Below are 23,683 nucleotides of genomic sequence, written 5' to 3'. Positions count from 1 at the left end.
TATTCATTGCTTGTGAAGAGCTTCATAATCTCTTAAAGAATAATATTATTATATTATAAATTTAACTACGCGAGTTACACTAAATGAATAGATTGAGGTGGCACGTGACTAGAGTAGATGTGAGAGAGGTTGAATATGATTGATTGTTATTATCTAACTAGTAGCTAGTGAAAGCTAAATATATGTGTGTGAGTCACATGAGTTAGAGCTTGTGTAGTAGCTTCAACACTCTCTCATGCTATGCAGGCCAGTTAATTCATGCAGTCAAAAGTGCTCAAATCATTCAAATCTGCAATAAAAATTAATTATAAAAAGTAGAGTCTAGTTTTCTCATAAGGACTAGCTTCATACATGAAAAACATAAAAAACATGCAAGAAGAATGCTCAAATTCATTCTTTCAGTATTAATATTATCCTCAGTTATTCTAACATCACAGAATCTCATTCTTATTATTTTTGTGGTTTTCATTGTCATAGGCATAGGCATATGTCATCAGCATAGGTCATCAGCATAGGTCATCATATGAGCAATTGGCATAGGTTATCATATGGGCAATCGGTGGCCCGGCATTATATAGGCACTGGGGCCTGACATCGTAGGCACTGAGGCCTGGCATCATATAGGCACTGGGGCCTGGCATCGTAGGCACTGGGGCCTGGCATCATATAGGCACTGAGGCCTGGCATCGTGGGCACTGGGGCCTGGCATCATATAGGCACTGTGGCCTAGTATCATATAGGCACTGGGGCCTGGCATCATATAGGCACTGAGGCCTGGCATCGTTATCGGTATTTCCATCGTTTTGATGTTGATATTGGCGGTCATCATGAGCATCATTAGAAGACTTGCTCAGTATTATAGCATATAGATGTAGCAGCATTATCATCATTGATCTTCTTTCTATTCTTTCAATCTGCAGATTGTTTCTCTGAGTGTTCAAATCAGTAGCTTGATTTATCATGATCTTTCATCTTACAGACAGTGCATTTCTTCTTAATATTCTTATTATTCTTCACATTCTTGATAGTATCTTTGTTATTCTTTGTGTCATTTCTGGCATTTTTATCATTCAACAGCAGGCAGAGTAGTATATCTCTACAGAGATTAAGAAAATCATCTTCTAGTAATATGATATTATCATTCTTTACTGCATAGTTCATGCAATCTCTGATAAAGATTGACCACTTCTTGATAAGACTGTTGAGAAGCTTGTCAAAGAATATGAAGTTAGAAATATTAGCATATTCAAGATGAATATACTTAACACAGATTGTAAGTAGACATTCTATGAATAAGTAATTGAAGCTATCATAGATAGCAGTTATACTGATATCATTGAATTTCTTAAATAGACAGACTCTGCAGATTTTCATTCATTCTGAAAAAAATGCTGCTATAATGTTTTATAGAGCAGCAGAACTTAGAAAATCTTGAGATATAGTAAAAAGAGATTTGACTTTAATAGAAATAGAAGATTATATAAAATTATATAGTTAGAAGTTACATTTCTCTCAGAATTATTTCATATTCTTAGAGATATTCTTCAAGAGTTTTATAGTTACATTCAGAAGATCTTCTGTGTGAGATTGTTTAATAATAAATAGAATCTCTTTCTTTTAAATAGAATAATCAGATATTGATTTAAAAAGACCTGGTTTTTAAAGATATTTAATATATTCATGAAATTCTTGAAGAACTCTGCTTAGTGCAGAGATATTATCTTGATTTTAAAGATATTCTGTAAGATCAGAACTTAGATTATTATCATTATTAATAGTAGTTATAGCTGAAGTGCTTTGATTGACAGAGATAGTTCTTATTCAGTGTATTTTCTCATTCTTCTGAGTAATAAGCTATCTCAGAATAATAACTTCATTATAATCTGTCATATCTTCAGGTTCTGAAGAATTATCTTAAGCTTGATTATTGCATTATCTTCACATGATTATTAATGTTGAAAAGAATTCAGCTATCTGATTCTCTGAAGTCTCTTCACAGTTAATCAATCTTGTATTGACAGGCATTTGATATGAGATATTTGAATGAAAAAAGCAGCTATTTGAAAAGCTTATTGTATGATTATTGCATGGTTATAACACTTTGTAGAAGTGCAAGGGCTTCATAACCTATGAGAGAGATTGAACATTGATTGATTGTTGTTATCTAACTAGTAGCTAGTGGAAGCTAAATATATGTGTGTGGGTCACGTGGGTTAGGGCTTGTGTAGTAGCTCCAACAGTAGGTGTAGTAATCACCAACACTGGGGCAAAAGAGCTCAGTCATCACCAGCGCTGCTGGTAGAAGGGCTGATCAACCCCCGGGACCCTCAACATATTATCCTCTTTGTAGATAGATCTATCAATACAACCTTAAACTATCCTACACTAACTGTAAACGGCATCGTTGGTGCTGATATAAGGCTGATGCAGCTCTTGGGCTTGCAACACAACACAACCCACTACTCCCGTACAAACAACCCAACTCAACTTGATGATTGTCCTTTTGCCTTCACTGAACATTATCACATATTCTGTTTGTTTCTGCCACTGGATGCTCAGCTCTCGAGGGAATATTTGAAGCAGGTTTCACTTCGTATCTTCTTCCCTCCGCTTCAGCGACTTTTTTTTTTTTTTTTTTCCTTTACATTCAATCTTTATACTAGTTACCTGTGGATCTGATAAAATTACCAATCCCTTAAAAACCCTTAACCGGCCGGTGAGCTTCGGGAGCTAAAAAGGCAAAGCCAAGCGGGTGGGTGCATCATTATTATTGATGTCTGGATGTCTGCACCCCCCCCCCTCAAGGCCGCTTACCATCATTCCCAACCTAGAGAGCTAGATGAAGACTCCCAACCGTTGAACTCATCGCATGCTTCTACCACGTATCAATTGGAAACTGAAGGTGTTACACATTTGCTCGTCGAATCGTGCGACTCCGTTCTTAAAGCCAGCACTGGCAACTCTCCAGCCAGGCATTCCGAAGACCGTCCAAACGAATCCAGTGTTGAGCAAGGACTGGCATCGAATGGGAGCAACGAGCCACGTGGCTTGGGTTCGAACTCCCCTTCAACTTTCTTAGATGTTTCCTTTGTTGGTGTCGGTGAAGGCATCCCAGACTGGAATGCATCTTACGCTTCGTATCTGAACCTAGACCACATTTACGCAAACCAGGAGGAGCTTGTCAATGAGCAAAGGGAACTAGTGCGCAGCTTGGAGGGACCGTCACAAGCCACTCGAGCTCTGGAAGCCACCTCGTCTACTCCTCCGCATCCAGCAGCGGTGGGACCTACTACATTTCCCTTCCAGAAGCAACTCTCCACACCCCATCGCCCTTCTATCCCAGGCCCGGCACCAGCAGCTAGTCCATCTCCATCTCGTGCACCCAAGCGCAAAGCAGACTCACAGCACGCGTCTTCAAATGGGAGAACAGTCCGGCCCAGGCTTGTAGCTGATAATTTGGAACAAACCGTGCACGAGTCCGCTCATTCTTTTGCATCGAACAGCGAACAGAGTCCCATTATTAATCGGATGCGCGCACCCTCTGGCTCACAGCCGCATCCAGGAAGTAGGATTGGGAGCAGAATGGATCAAAACAGGAGCAGACAAAGTAGTAGAGCGAATTCTCCGAATGCGGCAGCAGAACCCTCCACGTCCGCTCCTGGAGTTTCAAAGCGGCCAGATTCTTCCGAAAGGGCCAAAACCTGCAACCTTCCTCCTGAAAAGGTGTTTCCCATTCAGATCGGCTCGGAGTTGTTTAGATTGTCTGGCTCATCGATTTCCTCTGATGGTTAGTCCAGCAAACCCCCAACCCCCATCTCTCTATACCCAGAATTAGACCATATGGACTAAAAATCTTAGAGCACCCTCATACTTTTCACATTTTTTCGAGGAACAGTTACGCCACAATGAAGATGGGGCAGCAGTGCGAACTCTATACATAGATCGCGACCCCGCCAACTTTCGAGATATATTAAGACATCTTCAAGGTATCTTGAGTCCCATAGCCCCAGAGCATATCGTATACATTGTAATTAAGCCTTAAATCGCGTGTATCCCACCTGACCTGACTGACAATGGCCCTTTCACACGCAAGGTTACTATGTGCGACCGCGAGATGGATCCCATCTTGTTAAGTTATTTGCGGATGCCCAATTTTACAGCCGTAAGTTGCGGTACCTGCATCAATATTTTGTCGAAGAATTATTCCCCTAATTTGCGTCATTTAGTGCCGCGCTTGATCTCTCAGCTAGTCGAGTCTGAGATATTCATACAAATCGGCGACCGACATTTCCAAATTCCGCGCGATATATTTTCTAGTCCTGGGGATTCTCCGAACTTCTTCTCAGTCGCATTTGCTATATTTTTCACCACTCCCAGCGATTCGATCGGGCGCCCAAACCTCCTACGTCCACCAGCCGTCACTCCACCCGTGGTTATTAACCGATCTGCTGATGTGTTCTCTGAGCTCCTCCATATGCTTAAAGGATATCCGATCCACATACGAAACGAAGAACACAGAGCAGAACTATTGCGAGACTGTCGTTATTTCCATCTTCGGGGGCTTGAGCAAAAGCTAATTCCCCACGCAATCAGCTACAACTTGTTGCGGCAGAAGTCAGAGATCTTGATTCGATTGGAAGATATCCGGCAGTCGGGGGTTCAGTTTGTAAGCGACGTCTCACCGGCAGACAGGGCTGCTTCTGGAGGATGGGTCCATTACTCGCGCCCTTTCGTCGACGACGCGTCTCACGAACTAATAGTGGAGATTGGGGGCGAAAACACGTTTATTGATCTGAATTCAATGCGGGCAGATTTTGTCGGGTTAGCAAAAGCGAGGGTATCGAGTCTCTTCCAGGTCATAGCCAATAAAATGAATCTCCCTACGATTGCCCCTCTAGGATTATTGATGAAGTCTGGCGGATTCAGCAAACAGCCACCTAGCCCAGGCCATACACCCTTGAGTGAGGACCAAGTCAAAATCCGAATAGACTCGGATGCGGACATCGTCCTCGATGGAGAACTATATGTTGCTGATTGGAGTAGAATCAGAAGTACTCTGTGTCCTACGCCAGGCGACACGGGTTTCCTTCCCAGAACCCCTGGTTCCAACACCTGCGGGAGGAACCAAAGCCTCAATCCGGTCAATGTTACAGAAAAGAATCAACTATCATCGGACTCAAATTCTGTTGACATGTCGAACCAACCACCACCACCACCAGCAGCAGCAGCAAGCGAAAATTCATCACAGTCACTGTCTGTTACAGGGTCACTCTCCTCTTGCAACTCCCCGTCCGCCATGCCGTTTAGCAAGCCGGAGGCACCACGAGCGCAAAATAGCCAAGGGACGACCAAACGCAAGAGACTGGATAGCATATATGATAATGGAGAATGGGTAGTGGAGAAGGGGCACTGGAGAATCCGCGTGCAGGCTAATGCACAGGAGAGTGCGAGTGGAAGAATGGAGATCATGTTTGTTGCTGTCAAGCTCTATGCGTTCAGTGGACAGCGGGCGCGCAATGCAAGCCGGGGATTTCTAAACTAATAATGTGGGCGTGCGAGCGGTGTGAAGATGTCATGATTGCTTTACACTGCGTATGTTTTGTTTGACTTTCATGGATAGGCTAACTATAAATACTCGGTCTTCTTGGCTACATATGTGTAAATATATGGATATGAGATATGAGGCAGCGATGATGCAACAACAATACCGGGCCGGGGGTTTTTGGACATATATTATAAAAGTGATTACCCTTTTATATTTTTCTTTCATTTAAATTTCATAGAGCGCGCGATCTTCTTTGTTCTTCTTTGTTGCCTCTCCTTGTCTCTTCTTCTTTGTATTCCACCCGCCTTATGTATGTACTTGTACGCTGCGTATTATTCCCTCCCTATCCCCTAGCCTTGTTCCTACGGTAACCTTGGCTCGTCGTAATAATAGGTTTGAACTGTAACGTAACAGCATTGAGTTTACGGTTCGCCGCCAGCCGCCGTAGATAGCCAAAATTACCGCTAAGTTCCGGATTACCATACGCTATCTTTCATCTTTCGCCCAACCCCAACCCATATAGCCTAGGTGGTAAGAAGTTAGAACTAACTACTGCGTACAGCGTAGCTGAACGCCAATAATAGAGGAAAACGACGTCTATCTCTTCGCTCTTTTGCCCTCTCTCATCGGGCCTTGATTTATTTCCGCCCCGTATAAACCCATTTTCATCATCTCATCTCATCCTCCTTGATCTGTAGTTACTTACTCTCCCAATTTATCCTCCTGCTCCTATCTCTTTCTCCATCTAGAGCCATCTTAGATATGTCAACTACATTCTCTTCTCAATCTCAAACGAACAATCCCACCCCTTCAGCTCAGGTTCCTTCGCCCGTGAACTCTACTACCGTCACACCGGCGAACAATTCTCCCACCTCCCCCCGCCTACAGAACGCTCAGCTCCATCAATTACACCTGCAATCGCGCCAGCTCCGCCCCCCAAAGACTCCGTTGTACGTTCCCGCTGTCCTCCGGCCTACTGAGCGCGCAACAAAACCTTCTCCTCTCACCCCTCCACGCAGCATACATGGCTCCTTAGATAGCCTGGATGACCAACCGGAGAATGCTGGCCCCATTACCCGGAGTTCGACCTTTGAGAGCGTCAAAAGCGCTGTGAGTAAACGTGCTGAGGATGAGTGGCTGAAGGATGAGAATTTGGGAGAAGTGACAGGTTCACCCACGCGGGAGCATTGGAAGGTAATCCAACTTTTTGTTGCGTGTTCCATGCATACAAAATCAATCTCGTTTATGTGATATTGTTATTTTATTTTCTTTCGTTAGCGATTCAACCGAGCTGACAAATGTCCTCCCCTCCCCCCGGACTTCCAGGCTGATTCCGCATCCCCTACTTGCGACTCACCCACTTGCCGTTCTTTCTTTGGCCTCTTCCTTCGCCGACATCACTGCCGGCACTGTGGCCATGTCTTTTGCTATTCACATACTCTCCACATGGTGCCCCTCGACCAAAATGCCCGCTTCCATCCCGATGGAATCCCCTCACGTGCCTGCGATCTCTGCTGGAGCGCCTACCGCCGCTGGGACAAGGCTCGCACCACGCGACTCAACGAAATACAACAAGATCTTGTCTCTAATGCAGAAGATGTCCAAGATAGAAACCCCTCGTCCGCTAGGGCAATGAGAACCAATGGCTCCGGTAACGCAGCAGCTACTCGTCCGGGTGGCATGGCACCATCAATCGCTCAAGAAGGCCTTGCTGCAAGTAGCGTCCCGAGAGACTGGAGCTGGAGCACATTCTGACAGGCTACATATGTATATCCCATTACACACCTTCCTTGCGTTTTTTCATTTTATATCTTGCTTTTTTTTAACATTTCACTTCGTACGGATATATTTCCCATGAATGTTGGCGTCCCTATTTCCAAGTTTCATCACACATCCTCCTACCTTCGCCTAGCAAATCCTTTACGCCGATTTACCGCTTGTCTCTCCCTGTTTTCGTCAACCCCTATAATTCTTTTTTTATTTTCTTTTAGATTTCTGCTGTTACTATACTGGTGTTCACTCTAATAGATGGTTGCGGCGCAGATTGTTATGGATATATTTCGTTTATCTTCCCTTGTTTTCACTCTTTCTGTCTTTCTTTCTCTCTTTCTTTCTTTCTTTCTTTCTTTCTTTCTTTCTTTCTTTCTTTCTTTCTTTCCTTCTCTCCTTACTTCTTTCCTTTTTTTATTTTTTTATTTTTTTATTTTATTTTTTGGGTGGTGGTGGTGGTTATTGTTAATGCTTCCTCTAATTGTTGTGTGCTCCTCCTTGACTTTGCGTTTGCTAGATATTTCTTTTGACCCCGTATAATATTTCTGCATCCTTTAGTTTGAAAGATGGGTGATGCCGTCTAGCAACGTTATATAACATTTCGGTTCAAGAACCATGATTGACTAACCGCGTTTCTAAACATGAAAAGCCGCCAACGAGTCATTGAAAATCTAGTCGAATATATCCCTCTATACGCTTGCTTCAAATGATAACTTTCAACAGCATTTACAATCAAACCATCATCTCGTAGCTGGATAAAGATTCCAGCAGCCATTAGGTTATTCCAGCGGTATTTCTACCGTCTTCCACATTCCAACATGATCCATCCCTTCCTCCACCCACGTCCCCATAGTCTCATCCGTCACGAACCCCAGCCGCGCATACATTTTTTCAACAGTGACTTGGGCATGGACCAGCACATCACCAATCCACGGCTTGTCCTCAGATTCCTGCAGCGCTTTGTGATGTTCCGACGCCCAATTCAAGGCGGCTTCTACCAGGACACGCGCAAGCCCCGCGCCGCGATACTGCCGTAGCAGTGCAACCCTCGACAAGGCCACATAAGATCTCCCCAGTTTATGTTCATTAGGTTCATGCGGGGGAGGAATAAGTCGAAGAGTGCCGATCGGGGTGGGCTTTTCGGACTCTGTTGTTGTAGCATAGAGGACCCAATGCCAACTTCTCGCGTCATTGTCATCGAATTCATTCTCTGGTTTGCAATGCTGCTCATCTACAAAGACTACTGTACGTACGTGCATGGCATCGTTGAATATTTGCGGGTTGTTGGCGGGCGCGGGGTTGGAGTCGGTGGGTCGTGTGAGGCTCTTGAGGGGGGGTGGGAGGAAGGATGTTGTGAATTGGGCGGTTGAGCCCATTGCGCACCAGAAGTTTATACTGCTCAATGGCTAGTTGGTCAAATATCTGCCTGGAATGTAGGGGAGGGAACCTTATTGTGTGAACGGCCTGAGGCGTGCGGGGTTGTTTTGACACGGCAGTGATGCCCGCACGACCCCGGAAGAGGAAATAACAAGAAGCCCAATGCAGAAATACAGATGTAAGAGCAGGGGGATAGGTAAACTCGAATAATCCAGGTCTGGTGGGCAATTGATTTTTTGGGTACTCTCTTATCTATGACAATTGATGGTGGTTGTGCTTCGAACTGTTCTTCTTTTACATACTGTATACGCTAACCGTGCTAGAGATAAGCCATCCAGACCAAGCCTAATATAGACTAGCGTTGTCCCCACCCGACTCCCAAACCCGCCGCCAATTTAAGGTGTTATTCATATTGGGATTAGCGTCGCCAAGCCACTCCCGAGAGGGTTCGAATTGAACAAACATTGCAAACATCGGCGGCAAGAAACACATCAAACTTAGCACGAATATTAGGCGTCCATCCATTCCCACAGGTGGACCATTGAAGCATCTATACAAAAGCTACAATGTCATTATATTCAGATGCCGCATCCATTCTCAAGAACGGTTCTGGCACCGGTGGTTCATTCAAAGCTCGCGTCTACAATTCAAAACTCAGGTCACCTGCCGTCCAAGTTTACGCCTTGATAACAGAGACGGCAAAATGGGATATTATCCTCAAAGAAGTGGTTGAGAATGCCGGCTTCCTTTCTCTCGAACCAAAGGTCAGCTCGTTACCACCGTCTATTTTGCCTAGTTTTCTTTCTTTCTTTCTTTTTTTTCTTTTTTTTCTTTTTTGATAGACGAAACTAACTTCTACTGCTGGCCGCCCAGCTTGAAAGGTATATTTAGCTCACCCCCCTCCTGTCGATCCTCCTTGCCCACGATTTGCTATTCGCAAAAAGAGGCATTGCCGCGCCATCAAATCATCCCTTGCGTTTGGCCATCGAAAGGCACAAAGTTCGGATAAAAGCAGAGTTCGTTAGATCTCGTGTGCGCCGTCGATGTGCCTCCATCGAAGAGCTCAAGGCGCTCGTCGCGAAACAGAAAAACCCTACTGGGGAAGGGACTACTACATTGGTACCTCCCAGGTGGGTCAGGATAAATAATGTGCTAACAACATTTGACGAAGAGTTGAAGACAACATTTTCATCCTCCAAACTAGTCCACTCGTTATCGCAGTTAGCAGCAGCTGCACCACAATCATACTATCAAGATCCTCATATCCCGGACCTTCTAGCTGTTCCACAAACTGCAGAACTAACGTCATCGACGGCATATAAAGAGGGGAGGATAATACTACAGGACAAAGCATCTTGCTTCCCGGCCTATTTGCTCCTTGGAGGTGCTGTGAAACAATGGACAGGAGACTTGATGGATGCTTGTGCGGCACCTGGTAACAAGACAACGCATCTTGCCTCGTTGTTGTGTTCAGGCTCGGAGCAGTGTCGTGATGATCTAGTTGGCCCAGCTCCACAGAAGTGTAAAATATTTTCATGCGACGCCTCGCAAGCCCGGTCAAAAATTCTACAGCGGATGGTGACTGTTGCTGGTGCTGGCAGGGTGGTTTCTGTCCTTGCTGGTCAGGACTTCCTTGCCATATCACCCGAGGATAAACGTTTCCGAACTATAGCAGGCCTACTTCTTGACCCTAGTTGTTCTGGGAGTGGTATAGTTGGAAGAGACGACATACCTCGCCTGGCTTTACCTAGTTCACATAACCCAAATCCTCGGAGCAAGAAAATGAAGCGCACTGCGCTCGCACCTGTTCCTTGTACACATGCAGACCCCGCGGCTGACGAAGAGGAACCAACACCCGCCATCGATCATGACCGCCTCATCAAGTTGTCTAACCTCCAGACGCGGATCATTGAACACGCATTTAGTTTCCCGGCAGCTAGACGAGTCACATACAGCACTTGCTCCATACATGCGCAGGAGAACGAAGTTGTTGTTTCGCGTGCGCTGAAGTCACCGGTAGCGCAACGACGTGGGTGGCGAATCCTTTCAAGAAGCGAACAGGTTGAGGGACTGCGAAATTGGAAATACCGGGGTATAAAACCTGAGAAGCCTGGAGATGGAGCGAGTGAAAGCTTGGATTTGACTGGGACGGAATTGGAAGCGTGCTTGCGGTGTTGGCCAAACGATGAAGAGGGTACTGGAGGGTTCTTTGTTGCTGGATTTGTTCGGGATGGTGGTTTTGATGGTGACAGTAGTGCTGCAGATACCACAATATCGCCTGACAACAAGGGAAGTATTGAAGAAAACAATGACGATGGGGCTCAATTGGAAGAGGAGTCCGAATGGGAGGGGTTTGACTAGGACTGAAAAGGTTTTGGTTGTCAATGATTTCTTCAATTAGCTCTCAGCGAAAACGCAAACGATATCTCTACACGCCTCGCGCTAAGTAGACATGACAAACAGAGATAATGTCTATTTCAGCTGACGCCGTTGAACAGCTTGTTAGGCTTATACATGGTAGATATTCGGGATCTATTATTACTATTCATGTCTGCAAATTAGGGTTTGTTGACCCACCTGACCAGGAAATTGTATCACATGACTGCGATGAGTCGTCAACTTCCTGGACCAACGTTCAAGCTGCGATGCTCCCTCGGATCTACTGTCAGAGAAGTTCGGCGCGAGATATACGGCCACAGGTGTCTATTGTAAATATATTCTATTCCATACGCCATGATTCTGCCGCAGTTACTCTCGTAACTCTCTTAAACCAAGTGGGCTAGAGACTGAAGCGGTGGTCTCTCCTTGATTTGATGACGGCAATGCGCTGCGCCCATTGACCGTTGGTAACCTGATCTGAGTGAAGACCATGTACCATCTAGCCAAATCGATTTATTTCTATGCAACGAGTAAAGAGGGTATGTCTTACCCGTGATATCACGCCCTAACCATCTCCGATTTCCACGACCACTATTAATTTTGGACCAATATAGAATACTCCGTCCTACTCCTTGGCCTAGATAATGCGGGGAAAACCACCCTGCTAAACCAGATAAAAGCCCTTTTCCTCCCAACCGACTCGAACAACACCACGCCGCAGCCCCTTTCTGGCAAAACTGTCCCAACCGTCGGCCAAAATGTCGCAACCATCCCGCTCCCAGACATGTACTTGAAAATATGGGATATAGGCGGACAGATATCAATGCGCGGCCTCTGGCAAAGCTACTATTCGAGCTGCCATGCCATTATTTTTGTGGTGGATAGTGCAGATGTTGGCGAAGACGCGGACGTTTCACGCCTTGCTTCGACGGGCTGTAAAGGAGGAGGGCCAAATGCATCGTCGAGCGCCAAAGGGCCTTCGGGTGCTATTACAGAACCCATGAGTGCCATAGATCCGCGGGGTGAATTTGGGAGATTGGATGAGTGTCGAGAGGTCCTTGAATCGGTATTGCAAAACTCGGAGACGGTCGGGGTGCCTATCCTGGTACTAGCGAATAAACAGGATAGAGAGGATTGCGTAGAGGTGGTCAGGATCAAGGAAGGGTTTGTGAGAAAGGTATTTGAGGGCGAGGAAGGGGATGGGATGCGTGATAGTCGTGTTTTGCCGGTTAGTGCACTAATGGGAAGCGGAGTTAGAGAAGCGGTGGAATGGGTTCGCAGTCGAGTGAAGTGGAACAAGGAAGGGAGACCTCCCGTTATGAGATGAGATATGAGACCACTTGATATAATCGTGATTTTTTATCTGTTTATTGCTGGAATAGCCATATACCCGTTCCTTATGTGGTTACACCGAGTTTTCATTTGCTTTAATTCAGCTTAGTTGGGCATTCATCAAAGATTTTGTACTGTTTATTTATAAATATTGATACGGCATATTCCTGATTTTTTTGTAGCACTAACTATTTCAACTGGCTGGTTCGGTTATGGACATCATTCCCTCCTATCTATAATAGACTAGAAACCACTCTTAAGATTTCTCTTGAAGAGGTAGGGAAGATTGTTTTGCTTCGTCTCAGTAGTCGTTGGTTTTTGCATAGATCAATATGTAAATGATGTCACATTCCTTTAGTCCGCTTTATCCAACGAATAGGCCAGATCTTGCCGCTACCGGCCGTCTAAGTAGCCCGGAATGAAGACATTCGTATGGATCCAATGCTGCGACTCCTAATGGAGATGGCTCTTAAGACGAGCTGGAAGGGAGCGATTACGCATTGGAGCATAGGGAGTGCCCTAGGCGAGTTCTGAAAGTGAGGGTATTTATTCTTCGAGTGGGTGCCACCAATTAGTACATCACTCTCGGTCCGGTCGCGCGGCGCCTAGACTCTCGGTGAATGGAGGAGGAGTCGATCTCATGGGACTGAGTGCTTTCTACAGCCGGCTTCCTTGGCCAGCTTCTCGCAATATCAATGTTGCTGCGAGGGAACCATATTTCTAGGAAAACATAGAGAAGAAAGTCTATGACAACGCAGAGACAAAACAGTTTCCCCGCCCAGATGCCGCAGCCGAAGTAACGTTTCAGTCGATCAATGAGGGCAAAACTATGTATGCGCCCTCTTGTTGCAGTCCAACCTTGCCCAGGAAAGTAGCCGTAGAACTCTTCTTCGCTAATGGCACCACATATTCCGTTGTAGACACGTTCGGTTCGTCGGGCAACATCTGTCCATGAATACATCATACGTACTTGTTCATGAAACTTGTCTGTGCGGACTCTGTTAGAACGGAGAGCTGCAATTGCTTTTCCAGTCGCCAGAACAAGGTCATCCTCCTCCGGTTTAGCAAATGTTGTCATATGCTGCGGTAAAACTTCTGGAATACCTCCAACACGGGTACAAACAACATAGAGCCCACAGCTAGCGGCTTCGACAATCACAGTTCCAAATGCTTCTGTCAAACTTGGGTGTAGATAAATATGTCCGCGCACCATCACATCGCGGACTTCCTCATGACGAACAGCTCCAATGAATTCCACTTTGTCCTGGAGAACTTTACGTTCCAGCATTTGCTCCAGGTCAATCGCTTTGGGTCCGGAACCAGCAATAATGAAGCGCACATTAGGATGGGAAGCTAAAATTCTTGGTATCGCCGCAATTAAGAGGTCCGTGCCTTTGTTATAGAAAAGTCGTGATATGACAACAATCGTGATAATATCATCGGGGCCCAGTAACGGGCGGGGAACAGGCGTTTGGTCGTTTCCTTGGGTGGTGTGCGACAAAGGGCGAAAATTTTCGGCAACTACTGCGTTAGGAATGACGGACACCATTAAGGGGTCGAGGGAAGCGCGGAGGACTGTATTCTCTTTGCTACAGAAGGGTAATATGTCAGCATTCTTGCCAGCTGACCACCAGTTCGCACCCAAAGCGATCGTAGGCTTACCAAGTATGGCTGACGCAAATAACATGATCAACATCACTCAGGGTAAATTTCAGAAGTTTGTTCGTAAGAATTGAACCCGCATCTGCGAAACCAAACAACGAGTGGTCCGTAAAAACTGTGCGCAACCCCATAGTGCGCGCGTGGAGGATAGCTTCATGGCAAAAACTGCTCAGACTTTGATGTCCATGCACGATTTCAATCTGTTCGCGTATGATGATATTGCGAAAAATGGGGAAGAAAGAGAAGACAGTTGGCATAGTCGATTCGCGGTATATGACGAAGAACGGGGCATGGTAGACCTTGAGTCCATTCGTGAGATAACGCACTCCGGTCCGGCCTTTGTAGGCATGCGTGACAATGATTACTTTATGGCCTCTGTCTATTAATTTCTATAATACTAGTTAACACCTCGGGAGAGTATTGGATTGTATGCGGTAACTTTACTGACCGACGAGAGCTGGTATATGTGACTTTCCACTCCTCCTAGGTATTGTTAGCCATGCGCTGCGGCCTTCCAACACGAATATTCGGTTATACATCATACCAGGTTGGGGGAAGAAAAAGTCACTAATCATACTATCCCACTGTTAGTTCTCAGTCGTTCAGGAGGTTTTCGAAGGTTTCGGGGTGTGGAATAAGGGAGCTCACGCAATATTATACGTCATGTTGGCGATGGTGATAGGCTCTTCCACCACAGGTCCAAGGCATTCATGGCTTGCAGAGTGTTCCCTTTGTTCTCAAAACAATGCGGCTAACGGGGAAGGAGAAAAAAGACATTGAAGACGCTGTTGCTAGGAAGCGTGGGAAGAAACATCGTGTGAATGAAAGCATTTGACACCACCTTGAAGGCGGTGTGAGCTTTTTGCCACTATCAAGACAAATTATCTCGGGCAAAGCACAAATTCAACCTCAAAAGCTTGAGCCATCTCCACATCAGGCTCCATCCGAGATTATGGCTGCTCCATTCTACTCCAGATATATTCCTCCCAGGAATGATCTTCTACCAAAGCCTCCGGAAGACTTATTATCTCCAGCTGGATCTGAAAAACGGAAGCGAAAATCTGCACCAGTCGACGATGCTTCAGTCCCGGCATTCACTCCGGCCAAGAAGGCGAGGAAGCGTGAAAGGAACGAGAAGCCAGAGGTTTCTGTCGCGCTCTCACACTCTCAGAAGGGCACGTTTAAACGGGGCGACTCAGATTCGAACTCCTATTCGAAAGCAGAAAGTGATATTTCTCCACTCGCACCGCTGGAGCGGGTTCCGGTACAAATCAAAGACAATCCGCCAGAGGGACGGGAACAAAAGAAAGGCTCGAGAAAGGACAGCCATGAAATATCAGGGTCTCACAGCACAGTTGAGGGGTCTACGGATTCGGTGAGCGTACCGAGACAAAGGGGGGATATAATTCAGGGTACGGACCCGTCAGACAGGAAGGGGTTTAAAAAAAGGAAATTATATCGGGAAGGTGATGCATCGACTATAACTGTACCGGTAAAGCATGCCGGGATTTTATCAAAGTTCGAGAAGTCGAGGTTGACGGCTGCATCGGTAGCTACTAAGAGAGACACCTCAAACATCGTCGAGTCGCTGGGCAGTGAGGGTATCACCCCTCATGGCCTTGAACCACTCCCGCAGCCTGCGCCTGCACCAGCCCATATCGAATCCCCGCCATACTCTACGCTTCCTTCGTGGCTTTCTCAACCTTTCGCTGCCACCACCTTGTTGCAACGGAACTTCGCAAACCTGGGACTAAACAAAAATCTTATTTCTATTCTTCAGAAACGCGGGTATACCACAGCTTTCCCTATCCAGGCAGCCGTTTTGGAACTACTTGGTAATGGAGAACATCAGCATTCAGGGGATCTTTGCATATCGGCTGCCACAGGTTCTGGGAAAACTCTGGCATATGCTCTCCCACTAGTAGCAGGTATCGAACAATTACCCCTAGCTAGATTGCGAGGACTTGTTGTTGTGCCTACACGGGAGCTTGTTAAGCAGGCTCGTGATGCTTGTGAACTATGTGCTACCAGAACAGGCCTGAGGATAGGAACAGCTGTTGGTACGGCATCATTAAAGGAAGAACAAGCGCTGCTTATTAAACACGATCAACTCTACTCTCCCTCTAATAGACGAATAGGAAACGGCCACCAGATGATCGCTGAGTCATGGGCTTCCTTCAACTTCCAAGAGTATATCACCGAAGTTGAGAGGTCTCATTCAGCGTTTCCCGACCATGTTACAACCCCCTCCCCCAACATTGACATACTAATATGCACCCCAGGCCGACTTGTTGACCACATCCGGTCTACTAAGGGATTTAGCTTGGAACATTTGGAGTGGTTAGTGATTGATGAAGCCGACCGTCTACTCAACGAAAGTTTTCAAGAATGGGTTGAAGTTGTGATCCCGGCCCTAGAGAGAGTCAGAGTGGATGTCGCTGGCAAAAGTGGGCGGATTCTACCCGACTTAGGATGGCAGATCTGTAAACCTCGACTTCGGAAGATCATCCTTAGCGCCACCATGACAAGGGATATCGCGAAACTGAATTCTTTGCGATTGCAAAATCCAAAACTTGTCTCTACCACTCCTGGAATCAATGATGCAGCGCCGCTCCCATCAGAAGGGAATGGAGATATTACCCATAAGGACGACCATGCATTCAGTCTACCTTCAACTCTGCGAGAAGTGTTTGTTCCAGTTGGCGATGCCGCAGATAAGCCTCTCTATCTCCTTACTCTATTACTCTCACATTTTAAATCGGATGATGGCCACGTTACGAACCTTCGGCGACAGCGTTCTCATTCGATTACATCCGATTCAAGTTCCACCGATTCATCTTCAAGCCTATCGGGCAATAGCTCCTCTGGCGAGTCCTCAGCTGTCTCATATAGCTCCTCTGGTACTGGTTTTTCAGACGAATCTTTAGTCCACGGCGACAACTATAAACCAATCGTGGCATCCCCGCCTTCTGTTTTGGTCTTTACCAAATCTTCCGAATCGGCATCAAGACTCGCTCGTCTACTTGTACTCATGCACCCACCGTTTGCCAACCGTATCGGTACTTTGGCAAAGTCAAGCAAGTCTAGTACGTCTCGTAAAACGATCTCTGCATATCGCAACGGGAAACTATCGATTGTCATCGCTACTGATCGTGCGTCTCGCGGCTTGGACCTGCCTTCTCTTACTCATGTCGTCAGTTATGACATTCCGACCAGCCTGACGTCGTATATTCATCGCGTCGGCCGAACAGCTCGTGCTGGTCGATCAGGGTCGGCGTGGACACTGGTAGCTCACAGGGAAGGTAGGTGGTTTGCCAATGAGATCGTGAAGTGCCCGGAATCAACTGTCGCAAGAACGGGGAATGTTGAAAAAATCACCATCAAACTTGATGAAGGTGTTGATTTGAAAACGAAGTATTCGGATGCTTTGCGGTTATTGCAGGCAGAGGTAGAGGAGGATCTTACTAAGTACAAACCGGGGAAACCTAGGGGCTGATAATCCTTGGGTCGCCTGTATATTCCTACGAATTTCGTTGTAGAGGTGTTTATTATTAAACTTATTCGTGTTCATAGATCATGTTCGCAGTTCTTGCTAAGACTCTCACTATTATTCTTGTATTCGTTGCCTTTCTTACTCTACTACTTATCCTCCACGATATTAATCCAGCGAACCTAGTACTTTGAAGACGTATGTCACTTTTCTATCTTTTTCATAAAGCAAGTGGCCGTTCCAAAAGCTCAGAGCAATCTTAGTGATGTAATGTACTCCGTTTTACACCTTGGGTGAGCTAATGTGTACATACATACATACATATCCGTGCCACTCCCTACGTCCAAGTTGAACATTGTCTGAAAATCAATCCAGACCATGGCTTGAACCAAGGCCCTACCTACGTCAGCTCCATCCAAAATACACATACACTTATGGACTGATTTCTTCACACAACATAAACTGACTATAATTTGAAAGGTAGAAATTTTTTTCGATCATTCTAGAGAGTAACTACTCTGTACGCCTTAATCTTCAATGTAACTATGTGGGAATGAATATTGAGACATTGAGAAGCTACCTATGCGTATGGGATTGACATGGCTAGAAATTTTGATTTTTCTTTTCTAACCTTCTAACCATGTTCAACTAGAAGGATCAGCATTCATTCACAATAGATTAACATCAAACCTTAAGCAAGGTTGAGAAATGGAGTGATTCTAAATAATTTTAAGCATCATGCTGAATTATATGTACCGCAGCCTTTAGTGACATTTGAGTCAAATATATATTTTATACTAGTGTTACAATGAGCACACATTGATGATACTGATTATATCAGTAATTGAGATCCTCTCATTAAAGATTGTATGTAATAGAGATCTATATTGAAAGAGAGCTCTAGACCTAAGAATCTACTAAATACCTCTGAGAGTCTTAATACTCTGAGATCTTTATTCTCTGAACTCTCTATACTTAAGAGTCTATTCTGAAAGAACTCTATATTGAAGAACTCTATATCTGAGAAAGCTCTACTATCTCTGAGAGACTCTATACTCTGTATCTGAAAAGCTCTATACCTCTATATACATATTTCTCAGATATAGAGACTCTCTGAGCATAAAGACTTCTCAGGTATAAAAACCTCTAAATAGAGCTCTCTTTCAATGTGCGTCTCTATTTATACAACTTTCAATGAAGATCTCAATTACTAATACAATCAGTATCATTGATGTGTGCTCATTGTAACACTGTATAAACCTACTTGACTCAAATGTCACTATAGGCTGCTGTAATAATTGATGTGTGTTCTATATAATGAGTATTGTAAATAAAATAAAATAAAAAAAGAAATAGAAAAAAAAAAGGAAAAAAGAAAAAGGGCGTACAAATGCCTGAATTAAAATTTAAATTAACTATATTAATATTGTATGATTACCAAGGGGAATATATCTGTAGAGATCTGCATAGAACGGGGAAGGATGGGGACCAGGCTTATAAACAAAACTGAGAGAGTATGGCAACCAGTTGAAAGGAATCCAAAGGAGCCATAGCAAAATATTAGCTACATAATATGGTATCATAGGGGCCCGCAAAAGCTGAAATAAAGGATTAAAAAGCAAATTACTTTCCTTGCAACATAACCGTGTTTTTCGGGATATATACTTGTCAAGGAGCGAAGAAAAAAACAGTGAGAGACACAATTAAATACTCTTGCTTGAGGGCAGGTCTCAAAGCAGGGTAAACGCTGCTGCAGCCATTGCAGCAGCGCTGAAAAAGTATTTTGATGATGGAATGAGGATAGAGTTTGCGCTACTTGGGAAGTCAATCGGGGGGGAATCGCTAGGGCTCCCTCCAGTTGGACCCGATTCAGTTGGTGACATTTCGTCTCCACCTCGACTTGATTGTGTGGGACTATTTGATACCGGAGGAATTTCACTTGGTGGATCTGTGGTGGCAGTTGGAGTAGTTCCAGCCCCAGTTTCCGTCGGCGGTGTGGTTTCCGACGGGACATCGGTAGGACTGACAGTGTCGGATGGGTCATTTGAGGGCGGAGTTGTGGGAGGTTCTGTGGGAGGTTCTGTGGGAGGTTCTGTGGGAGGTTCTGTGGGAGGTTCTGTGGGAGGTTCTGTGGGAGGTTCTGTGGGAGATTCTGTAGGAGATTCTGTAGGCGTTTCTGTAGGCGTTTCTGTAGGCGTTTCTGTAGGCGTTTCTGTAGGCGTTTCTGTAGGCGTTTCTGTAGGCGTTTCTGTAGGCGTTTCTGTAGGCGTTTCTGTAGGAGTTTCTGTAGGAGTTTCTGTAGGCGTTTCTGTAGGAGTTTCTGTGGGGGATGGGTCCGGTGTTGAGGTAGGAGTAGTAGTGCTTTGCGCCGGGGGTGGGGATGTTTCACCTGGCGGCGCTTCACAGATATCTAATATGCTCACGAAGTTCGGAGCTTTCTCTCGTAGCTCTTTTTCAGGATCCTTTGTATTGGCTTGGATAGCAATGCACCGATGGCATGCTTCTAGACGTGCCTTAAATGCCGAGTTCTCGACGCAGATGACGGCTGCAAGCAAGCTATTTTCGGCTTCTAAGCCGCTAGCTTGGCACTGAAAATAGCAGGCGCGAGGCAACGTATTGCCAGTTTGTCTTCGCTGCAGGGTCGAATATTTTGTCGCGTATTTTGTCGCATACCCTGTTGGATACCCTGCTGTAGTATACTCTGCTGTAGTATACTGGGTCGGGTTCTGAGTTGGATATTGTGGCGGGTACTGGGTTGGAGATTGGGCTGGGTAGGATGTTGGATATGGCTCCTCCGGGGTGGAATTCCTGAACTCGAAGATATCATAGTCCAGTCCAAATAGTCGAGGATTAAGGTAGTAATAGTGTGGTGAGACGATAATTTTGTCCGATGAATCAGGATCCCAGTCGTCTTGGAAGGGTTCAAGAGGAGGGGGGTCATGGCACTCCTCTGGACTGCAGAAGAATTCGGGTGAAGGAAGCCCAACCTCGAAGTTGCAGTCTCCATCCGCTTCATTGCGATTTGGGATGCATAACTTACCGGGAGGACAGCCCCAGATATAATCGGTAGGAACAGGAACAGTAGGTGTAAAGGTGGGGTTAACTGTGCGGGATGGACAGAGAGAGACGGCATAAGTTGCAGTCTGTGTCACTGTGTCTGTAGAACAACTGCCTGGTAAAGTTATACTTATAGTCTCGCCAGGAGCAGTCGTGGTTGTTATAGTGGTCTCAGTTGTAGTTGTAGGGACGGTGGTGACGGTAGTTTCAGTGGTAGTAGTTGGGACGGTGGTTACTGTAGTTTCTGTTGAAGAGACTGTGATGGTGTGATTCTTTGTCTCGGTGACGGTTACAGTAACTGGATAGCCGGGACGGCGGCAGGTCCGTGTATGATGATGCTTCATAGTACGAAAGTTAGCTTCATCCCGAAGCCATAGTTAGCGGTGACAGGATGAGTCCTTACATTGCACCATGAGATAAGTATCGCTGCATCAATGTCTATTAAGGCAGGACGGCCTGACTTCCCGCCAGCAGCTGCTGAGGGTTGGTTCCCTATATTGACCCCTACCTTGACCCCGATGTTATCATTCTGAGCATTTCCCGGTAGTACGCACATGGAGGCCCAGGTCAAAGCAAGCAGGAGTAATGCCATGATGAAGACCTATGGGGAGCGCCCAAGTACGCGAAGGAGGTTGAATGGCCGACCACCCTGCTGTTGCCCGTGAACAGAAGAACAGGCCCGGCGAAAAGGCAAATTTATCTTCAAGACAAATAGCAAGAGTGAGAAAGAAAATGGGAGGAAGATCGGATGAGTAGATGTTGTTATACTTTCGAAAGTGACATGAATAGGGGAAGAAAGGGGAGTAGCAACAAATTGATAGCATGAGACGGGAAAGGGGAAGAGCGGCTTCTTGATTTTTCAATTTATTTATTTTTTATTTATTTAATTTATTTTTTCTCAATTGAACTGAAAATTCAAGCTGCATTAGCTTCACTGCATCTCGAATGGAAGCTGACAATGTGAGAGCTCTCTAGGCGGGTTTGAGGGAGGGTCATTTGGGGCTCAAAAATAGGCGACGTCCCGCATTCGCCAAGGCGGCTAAATTTGCCCTAAGCTTTCAATGATCCCCGTCTGGTACCTACGCTGGGCAGGCCTGAAATGGGCGAGCCTGGCTTTCCGCCATTTGTTGATCAGCCAAGAATGATTTTGTCTCGCTGCACGGACTATCCAATGATAGGCCTTTTTAAAAAGGTTCCTGTTAGGAAGCGTGTTTAAGCTGATGTCTCTATTCAATTAGAAGGCATAGTAAACAAGACCAGTAAGAGTGACTTAAGTCGCGGATGTAGCAGCGAAGCACGGACAGGGGGGCCACAACTTTTGGGCAGCAGTGGTACGGAGGTACAGCACAATTTCGTTCTGGTGAGAAACCCAGGAGGGGCTCTCGTCAAGCACATATCGAGCCAGAGCACGGCCTGCAGCTAGAGGTGCGCCTTGATTTTAGCTGCAGCGTGGCGCACCAAGAATGGACGTGGGGAGGAACAAGATGGGATGTTCTCCGCCTCCCACCGGGAAACTGAAAATGCATATCATTTTAGTCATGGAGCCTATGTAGCTCCGACGGGCTCTCAAAGTATCTCAAATCAGATTTGGGTTAGCTGATAGAAGCGCTAAAAGGGGTTAAGGCTGAAAATGTGTTCGGAAGGCTGTCATGGAAGATATTGTTGAGGTGCAAAGCTCGGACACGCTGATCCTAGACCAGACCCACGTTCAAAAAAAGCCAGCTCTCTCGGGGAATGGTGATGTTGATGTCGCACACGATTTTAAATCCAGCCACACTACACAGTAGACTTCCATCCATGGTTACATGGCTTCTTTTTGGCCGAATACACATGTAGCCACAGACGGTTCGAGTAAATGCGGCCTGAGAAGGATTCATTGACCTGGACGCTGGAGCCCATTTACCTAGACCCAGCACCGATACGAGCTTGATGGCCACTCATCCGCCAACTGTTTATGGGAGCCTCGGGAGGGCACGCAAACAACGTAGACCAAGGCTAGCAGTGAGGGGAAGAGGGGCGATAATCCTGGACGCTCGTGGAGATGGTTACGCTGTGCGGACATGGATAGACGTTGGATACGTGTTTTGGTTTTGAGAGCGCTTGTGCTCGCGACCGCGGATCAAGGTTGTTGCGGCCCGGCGGAGACGAGACTAATTTAGTTAAACAACCACCGAGCAGGACCTTGACACTGACTACGGAGTACTCTACAGAGTACTACACTGTTGACATGTTGACACCCAGTCATCCTTGTTCTTGAGATATGATATTCCCACATAGATCGTCGGATATGCCCGATTTGGGCCTAGTGAGTTGCTTGCGGCGTGCTTGGGGCCTGCAGGCTGGAAGGGAGAACGCCCAACTTGTTCAATTACTGATGATGGCTGCATTGACCCTCCAACCGGCCCGGCCTTCCAATGCTGTGCCGCACTTTACGCCCGTTTTCGGGGGCTATCCCAGCCTATCAGACCGAGCCTCCTGCAGGTGCGTTGTGCGCTTCACAGCAGACTCAAGAGTTAGTACGCAGTAGATGTCGGTGCAACCGTCGCCCACTAATATTATTCCTCTTGTTCGTCCTCCCCTCACACCTCAAGGAAGGGGACCTCGCATCTCACATCTGCCTGTGTAACTCTGGGAGGTATTGCGCTGATGTTGTGGTCGAGGTTCTTGGGATTCATGTAGCTATCCACCCCAAGATCTTAAAACGGACGAAGTCTCCGTCAGCAACCATCCCAGGATGTTGGGGGTCCCGGGTTGATCGGCCCTTCTACCAGCAGTGCGCTGGTGGTGACTGAGCTCTTTTGCCCCAGTAGCCTACAGGTTATGAGACCATTTAGCGTGAGCCCCGCTGTGGTCAACATGCATGGGTTCAATCCCAGAATGGACTTAAATTCCAAACAAATACCCCGGACATTTAACAGTGTCAAGAGACATCCTAGGAGTGTGCCCTAGAAGTCCCTCGAGCCCTAGGACTGAGTCCACTGAGAGGAGCCACTAGGAGGAGCCACTGAGAGGAGCCACTGAGAGGAGTACTGTACTCTGTGGTAGCTGGTCCGAGGGGGGGTGTTGGGGGT

General features: G+C 46.2%; 10 protein-coding genes across 10 annotated transcripts; 6 read left to right on the top strand and 4 right to left on the bottom strand.

Annotated features, from left to right (window-relative positions):
• Positions 1-616: 616 nt before the first annotated feature.
• Positions 617-826, bottom strand: BDBG_17638 (uncharacterized protein; the record flags this gene model as incomplete). Its single annotated transcript, XM_031725315.1, has 1 exon — positions 617-826. One exon carries the CDS (start codon positions 824-826, stop codon positions 617-619), a length of 210 nt encoding a protein of 69 aa, XP_031580291.1.
• Positions 827-2,354: 1,528 nt separating this feature from the next.
• Positions 2,355-5,751, top strand: BDBG_07643 (uncharacterized protein). Its single transcript, XM_002622195.2, has 4 exons — positions 2,355-3,787; positions 3,861-3,986; positions 4,094-4,162; positions 4,227-5,751. Exons 1-4 carry the CDS (start codon positions 2,782-2,784, stop codon positions 5,540-5,542), a joined length of 2,517 nt encoding a protein of 838 aa, XP_002622241.1. The 5' UTR covers positions 2,355-2,781; the 3' UTR covers positions 5,543-5,751.
• A 35-nt stretch (positions 5,752-5,786) lies between these two features.
• On the top strand, positions 5,787-7,661 carry BDBG_07642 (FYVE domain-containing protein). Its single transcript, XM_002622194.2, has 2 exons — positions 5,787-6,739; positions 6,872-7,661. Exons 1-2 carry the CDS (start codon positions 6,308-6,310, stop codon positions 7,298-7,300), a joined length of 861 nt encoding a protein of 286 aa, XP_002622240.1. The 5' UTR covers positions 5,787-6,307; the 3' UTR covers positions 7,301-7,661.
• On the bottom strand, positions 7,656-8,964 carry BDBG_07641 (acetyltransferase). The gene has a single exon (XM_002622193.2). It carries the CDS (start codon positions 8,689-8,691, stop codon positions 8,095-8,097), a length of 597 nt encoding a protein of 198 aa, XP_002622239.1. The 5' UTR covers positions 8,692-8,964; the 3' UTR covers positions 7,656-8,094.
• A 294-nt stretch (positions 8,965-9,258) lies between these two features.
• On the top strand, positions 9,259-11,053 carry BDBG_07640 (NOL1/NOP2/sun domain-containing protein; the record flags this gene model as incomplete). Its single annotated transcript, XM_002622192.2, has 2 exons — positions 9,259-9,456; positions 9,584-11,053. 2 exons carry the CDS (start codon positions 9,259-9,261, stop codon positions 11,051-11,053), a joined length of 1,668 nt encoding a protein of 555 aa, XP_002622238.1.
• BDBG_07638 (phosphatidylinositol N-acetylglucosaminyltransferase gpi3 subunit) lies at positions 9,504-14,914 on the bottom strand. The gene is made up of 5 exons (XM_031723184.1): positions 14,714-14,914; positions 14,610-14,641; positions 14,514-14,548; positions 14,066-14,454; positions 9,504-13,992 (listed from the first exon to the last, which is right to left on the bottom strand). Exons 1-5 carry the CDS (start codon positions 14,728-14,730, stop codon positions 12,975-12,977), a joined length of 1,491 nt encoding a protein of 496 aa, XP_031580290.1. The 5' UTR covers positions 14,731-14,914; the 3' UTR covers positions 9,504-12,974.
• Positions 11,562-12,398, top strand: BDBG_07639 (ADP-ribosylation factor like protein 1; the record flags this gene model as incomplete). The annotated part of the gene is made up of 2 exons (XM_002622191.1): positions 11,562-11,610; positions 11,686-12,398. 2 exons carry the CDS (start codon positions 11,562-11,564, stop codon positions 12,396-12,398), a joined length of 762 nt encoding a protein of 253 aa, XP_002622237.1.
• On the top strand, positions 14,616-18,404 carry BDBG_07637 (DEAD/DEAH box helicase). The gene has a single exon (XM_002622189.2). The coding sequence runs from the start codon at positions 15,018-15,020 to the stop codon at positions 17,559-17,561; it is 2,544 nt and encodes an 847-aa protein (XP_002622235.1). The 5' UTR covers positions 14,616-15,017; the 3' UTR covers positions 17,562-18,404.
• Positions 18,405-18,826: 422 nt separating this feature from the next.
• Positions 18,827-23,374, bottom strand: BDBG_17637 (uncharacterized protein). The gene is made up of 2 exons (XM_031725314.1): positions 21,016-23,374; positions 18,827-20,950 (listed from the first exon to the last, which is right to left on the bottom strand). The coding sequence occupies exons 1-2, from the start codon at positions 21,202-21,204 to the stop codon at positions 19,286-19,288; spliced, it is 1,854 nt and encodes a 617-aa protein (XP_031580289.1). The 5' UTR covers positions 21,205-23,374; the 3' UTR covers positions 18,827-19,285.
• BDBG_07636 (uncharacterized protein) lies at positions 22,720-23,678 on the top strand. Its single transcript, XM_031723183.1, has one exon. It carries the CDS (start codon positions 23,027-23,029, stop codon positions 23,402-23,404), a length of 378 nt encoding a protein of 125 aa, XP_031580288.1. The 5' UTR covers positions 22,720-23,026; the 3' UTR covers positions 23,405-23,678.
• Positions 23,679-23,683: the final 5 nt, after the last annotated feature.

This window comes from Blastomyces gilchristii (assembly GCF_000003855.2).
Source record: "Blastomyces gilchristii SLH14081 genomic scaffold supercont1.19, whole genome shotgun sequence".
Lineage (NCBI taxonomy): Eukaryota > Fungi > Ascomycota > Eurotiomycetes > Onygenales > Ajellomycetaceae > Blastomyces > Blastomyces gilchristii.
The sequence above is the reverse complement of the archived record's forward strand: the minus strand, read 5'-3'. Positions and strand labels throughout refer to the sequence as shown.

Excerpts from the sequence above, each read along its gene's own strand:
- BDBG_07643 (XM_002622195.2), top strand. The coding sequence starts at position 2,782 with ATGTCTGCACCCCCCCCCCTCAAGGCCGCTTACCATCATTCCCAACCT. Across the intron at positions 3,987-4,093 it reads TATATTAAGACATCTTCAAG|GTTACTATGTGCGACCGCGA; the intron begins GTATCTTGAGTC and ends TTCACACGCAAG. Across the intron at positions 4,163-4,226 it reads GGATGCCCAATTTTACAGCC|TGCCGCGCTTGATCTCTCAG; the intron begins GTAAGTTGCGGT and ends TGCGTCATTTAG.
- BDBG_07636 (XM_031723183.1), top strand. The coding sequence starts at position 23,027 with ATGCTGTGCCGCACTTTACGCCCGTTTTCGGGGGCTATCCCAGCCTAT.
- BDBG_07642 (XM_002622194.2), top strand. The coding sequence starts at position 6,308 with ATGTCAACTACATTCTCTTCTCAATCTCAAACGAACAATCCCACCCCT. Across the intron at positions 6,740-6,871 it reads CCACGCGGGAGCATTGGAAG|GCTGATTCCGCATCCCCTAC; the intron begins GTAATCCAACTT and ends CCGGACTTCCAG.
- BDBG_07641 (XM_002622193.2), bottom strand. The coding sequence starts at position 8,691 with ATGGGCTCAACCGCCCAATTCACAACATCCTTCCTCCCACCCCCCCTC.
- BDBG_17637 (XM_031725314.1), bottom strand. The coding sequence starts at position 21,204 with ATGGCATTACTCCTGCTTGCTTTGACCTGGGCCTCCATGTGCGTACTA. Across the intron at positions 20,951-21,015 it reads TACTTATCTCATGGTGCAAT|CATCATCATACACGGACCTG; the intron begins GTAAGGACTCAT and ends CGTACTATGAAG.
- BDBG_07638 (XM_031723184.1), bottom strand. Across the intron at positions 14,549-14,609 it reads CTTTTTCTTCCCCCAACCTG|GAGGAGTGGAAAGTCACATA; the intron begins GTATGATGTATA and ends AACAATACCTAG. Across the intron at positions 14,455-14,513 it reads ACATATACCAGCTCTCGTCG|AAATTAATAGACAGAGGCCA; the intron begins GTCAGTAAAGTT and ends CTAGTATTATAG.
- BDBG_07637 (XM_002622189.2), top strand. The coding sequence starts at position 15,018 with ATGGCTGCTCCATTCTACTCCAGATATATTCCTCCCAGGAATGATCTT.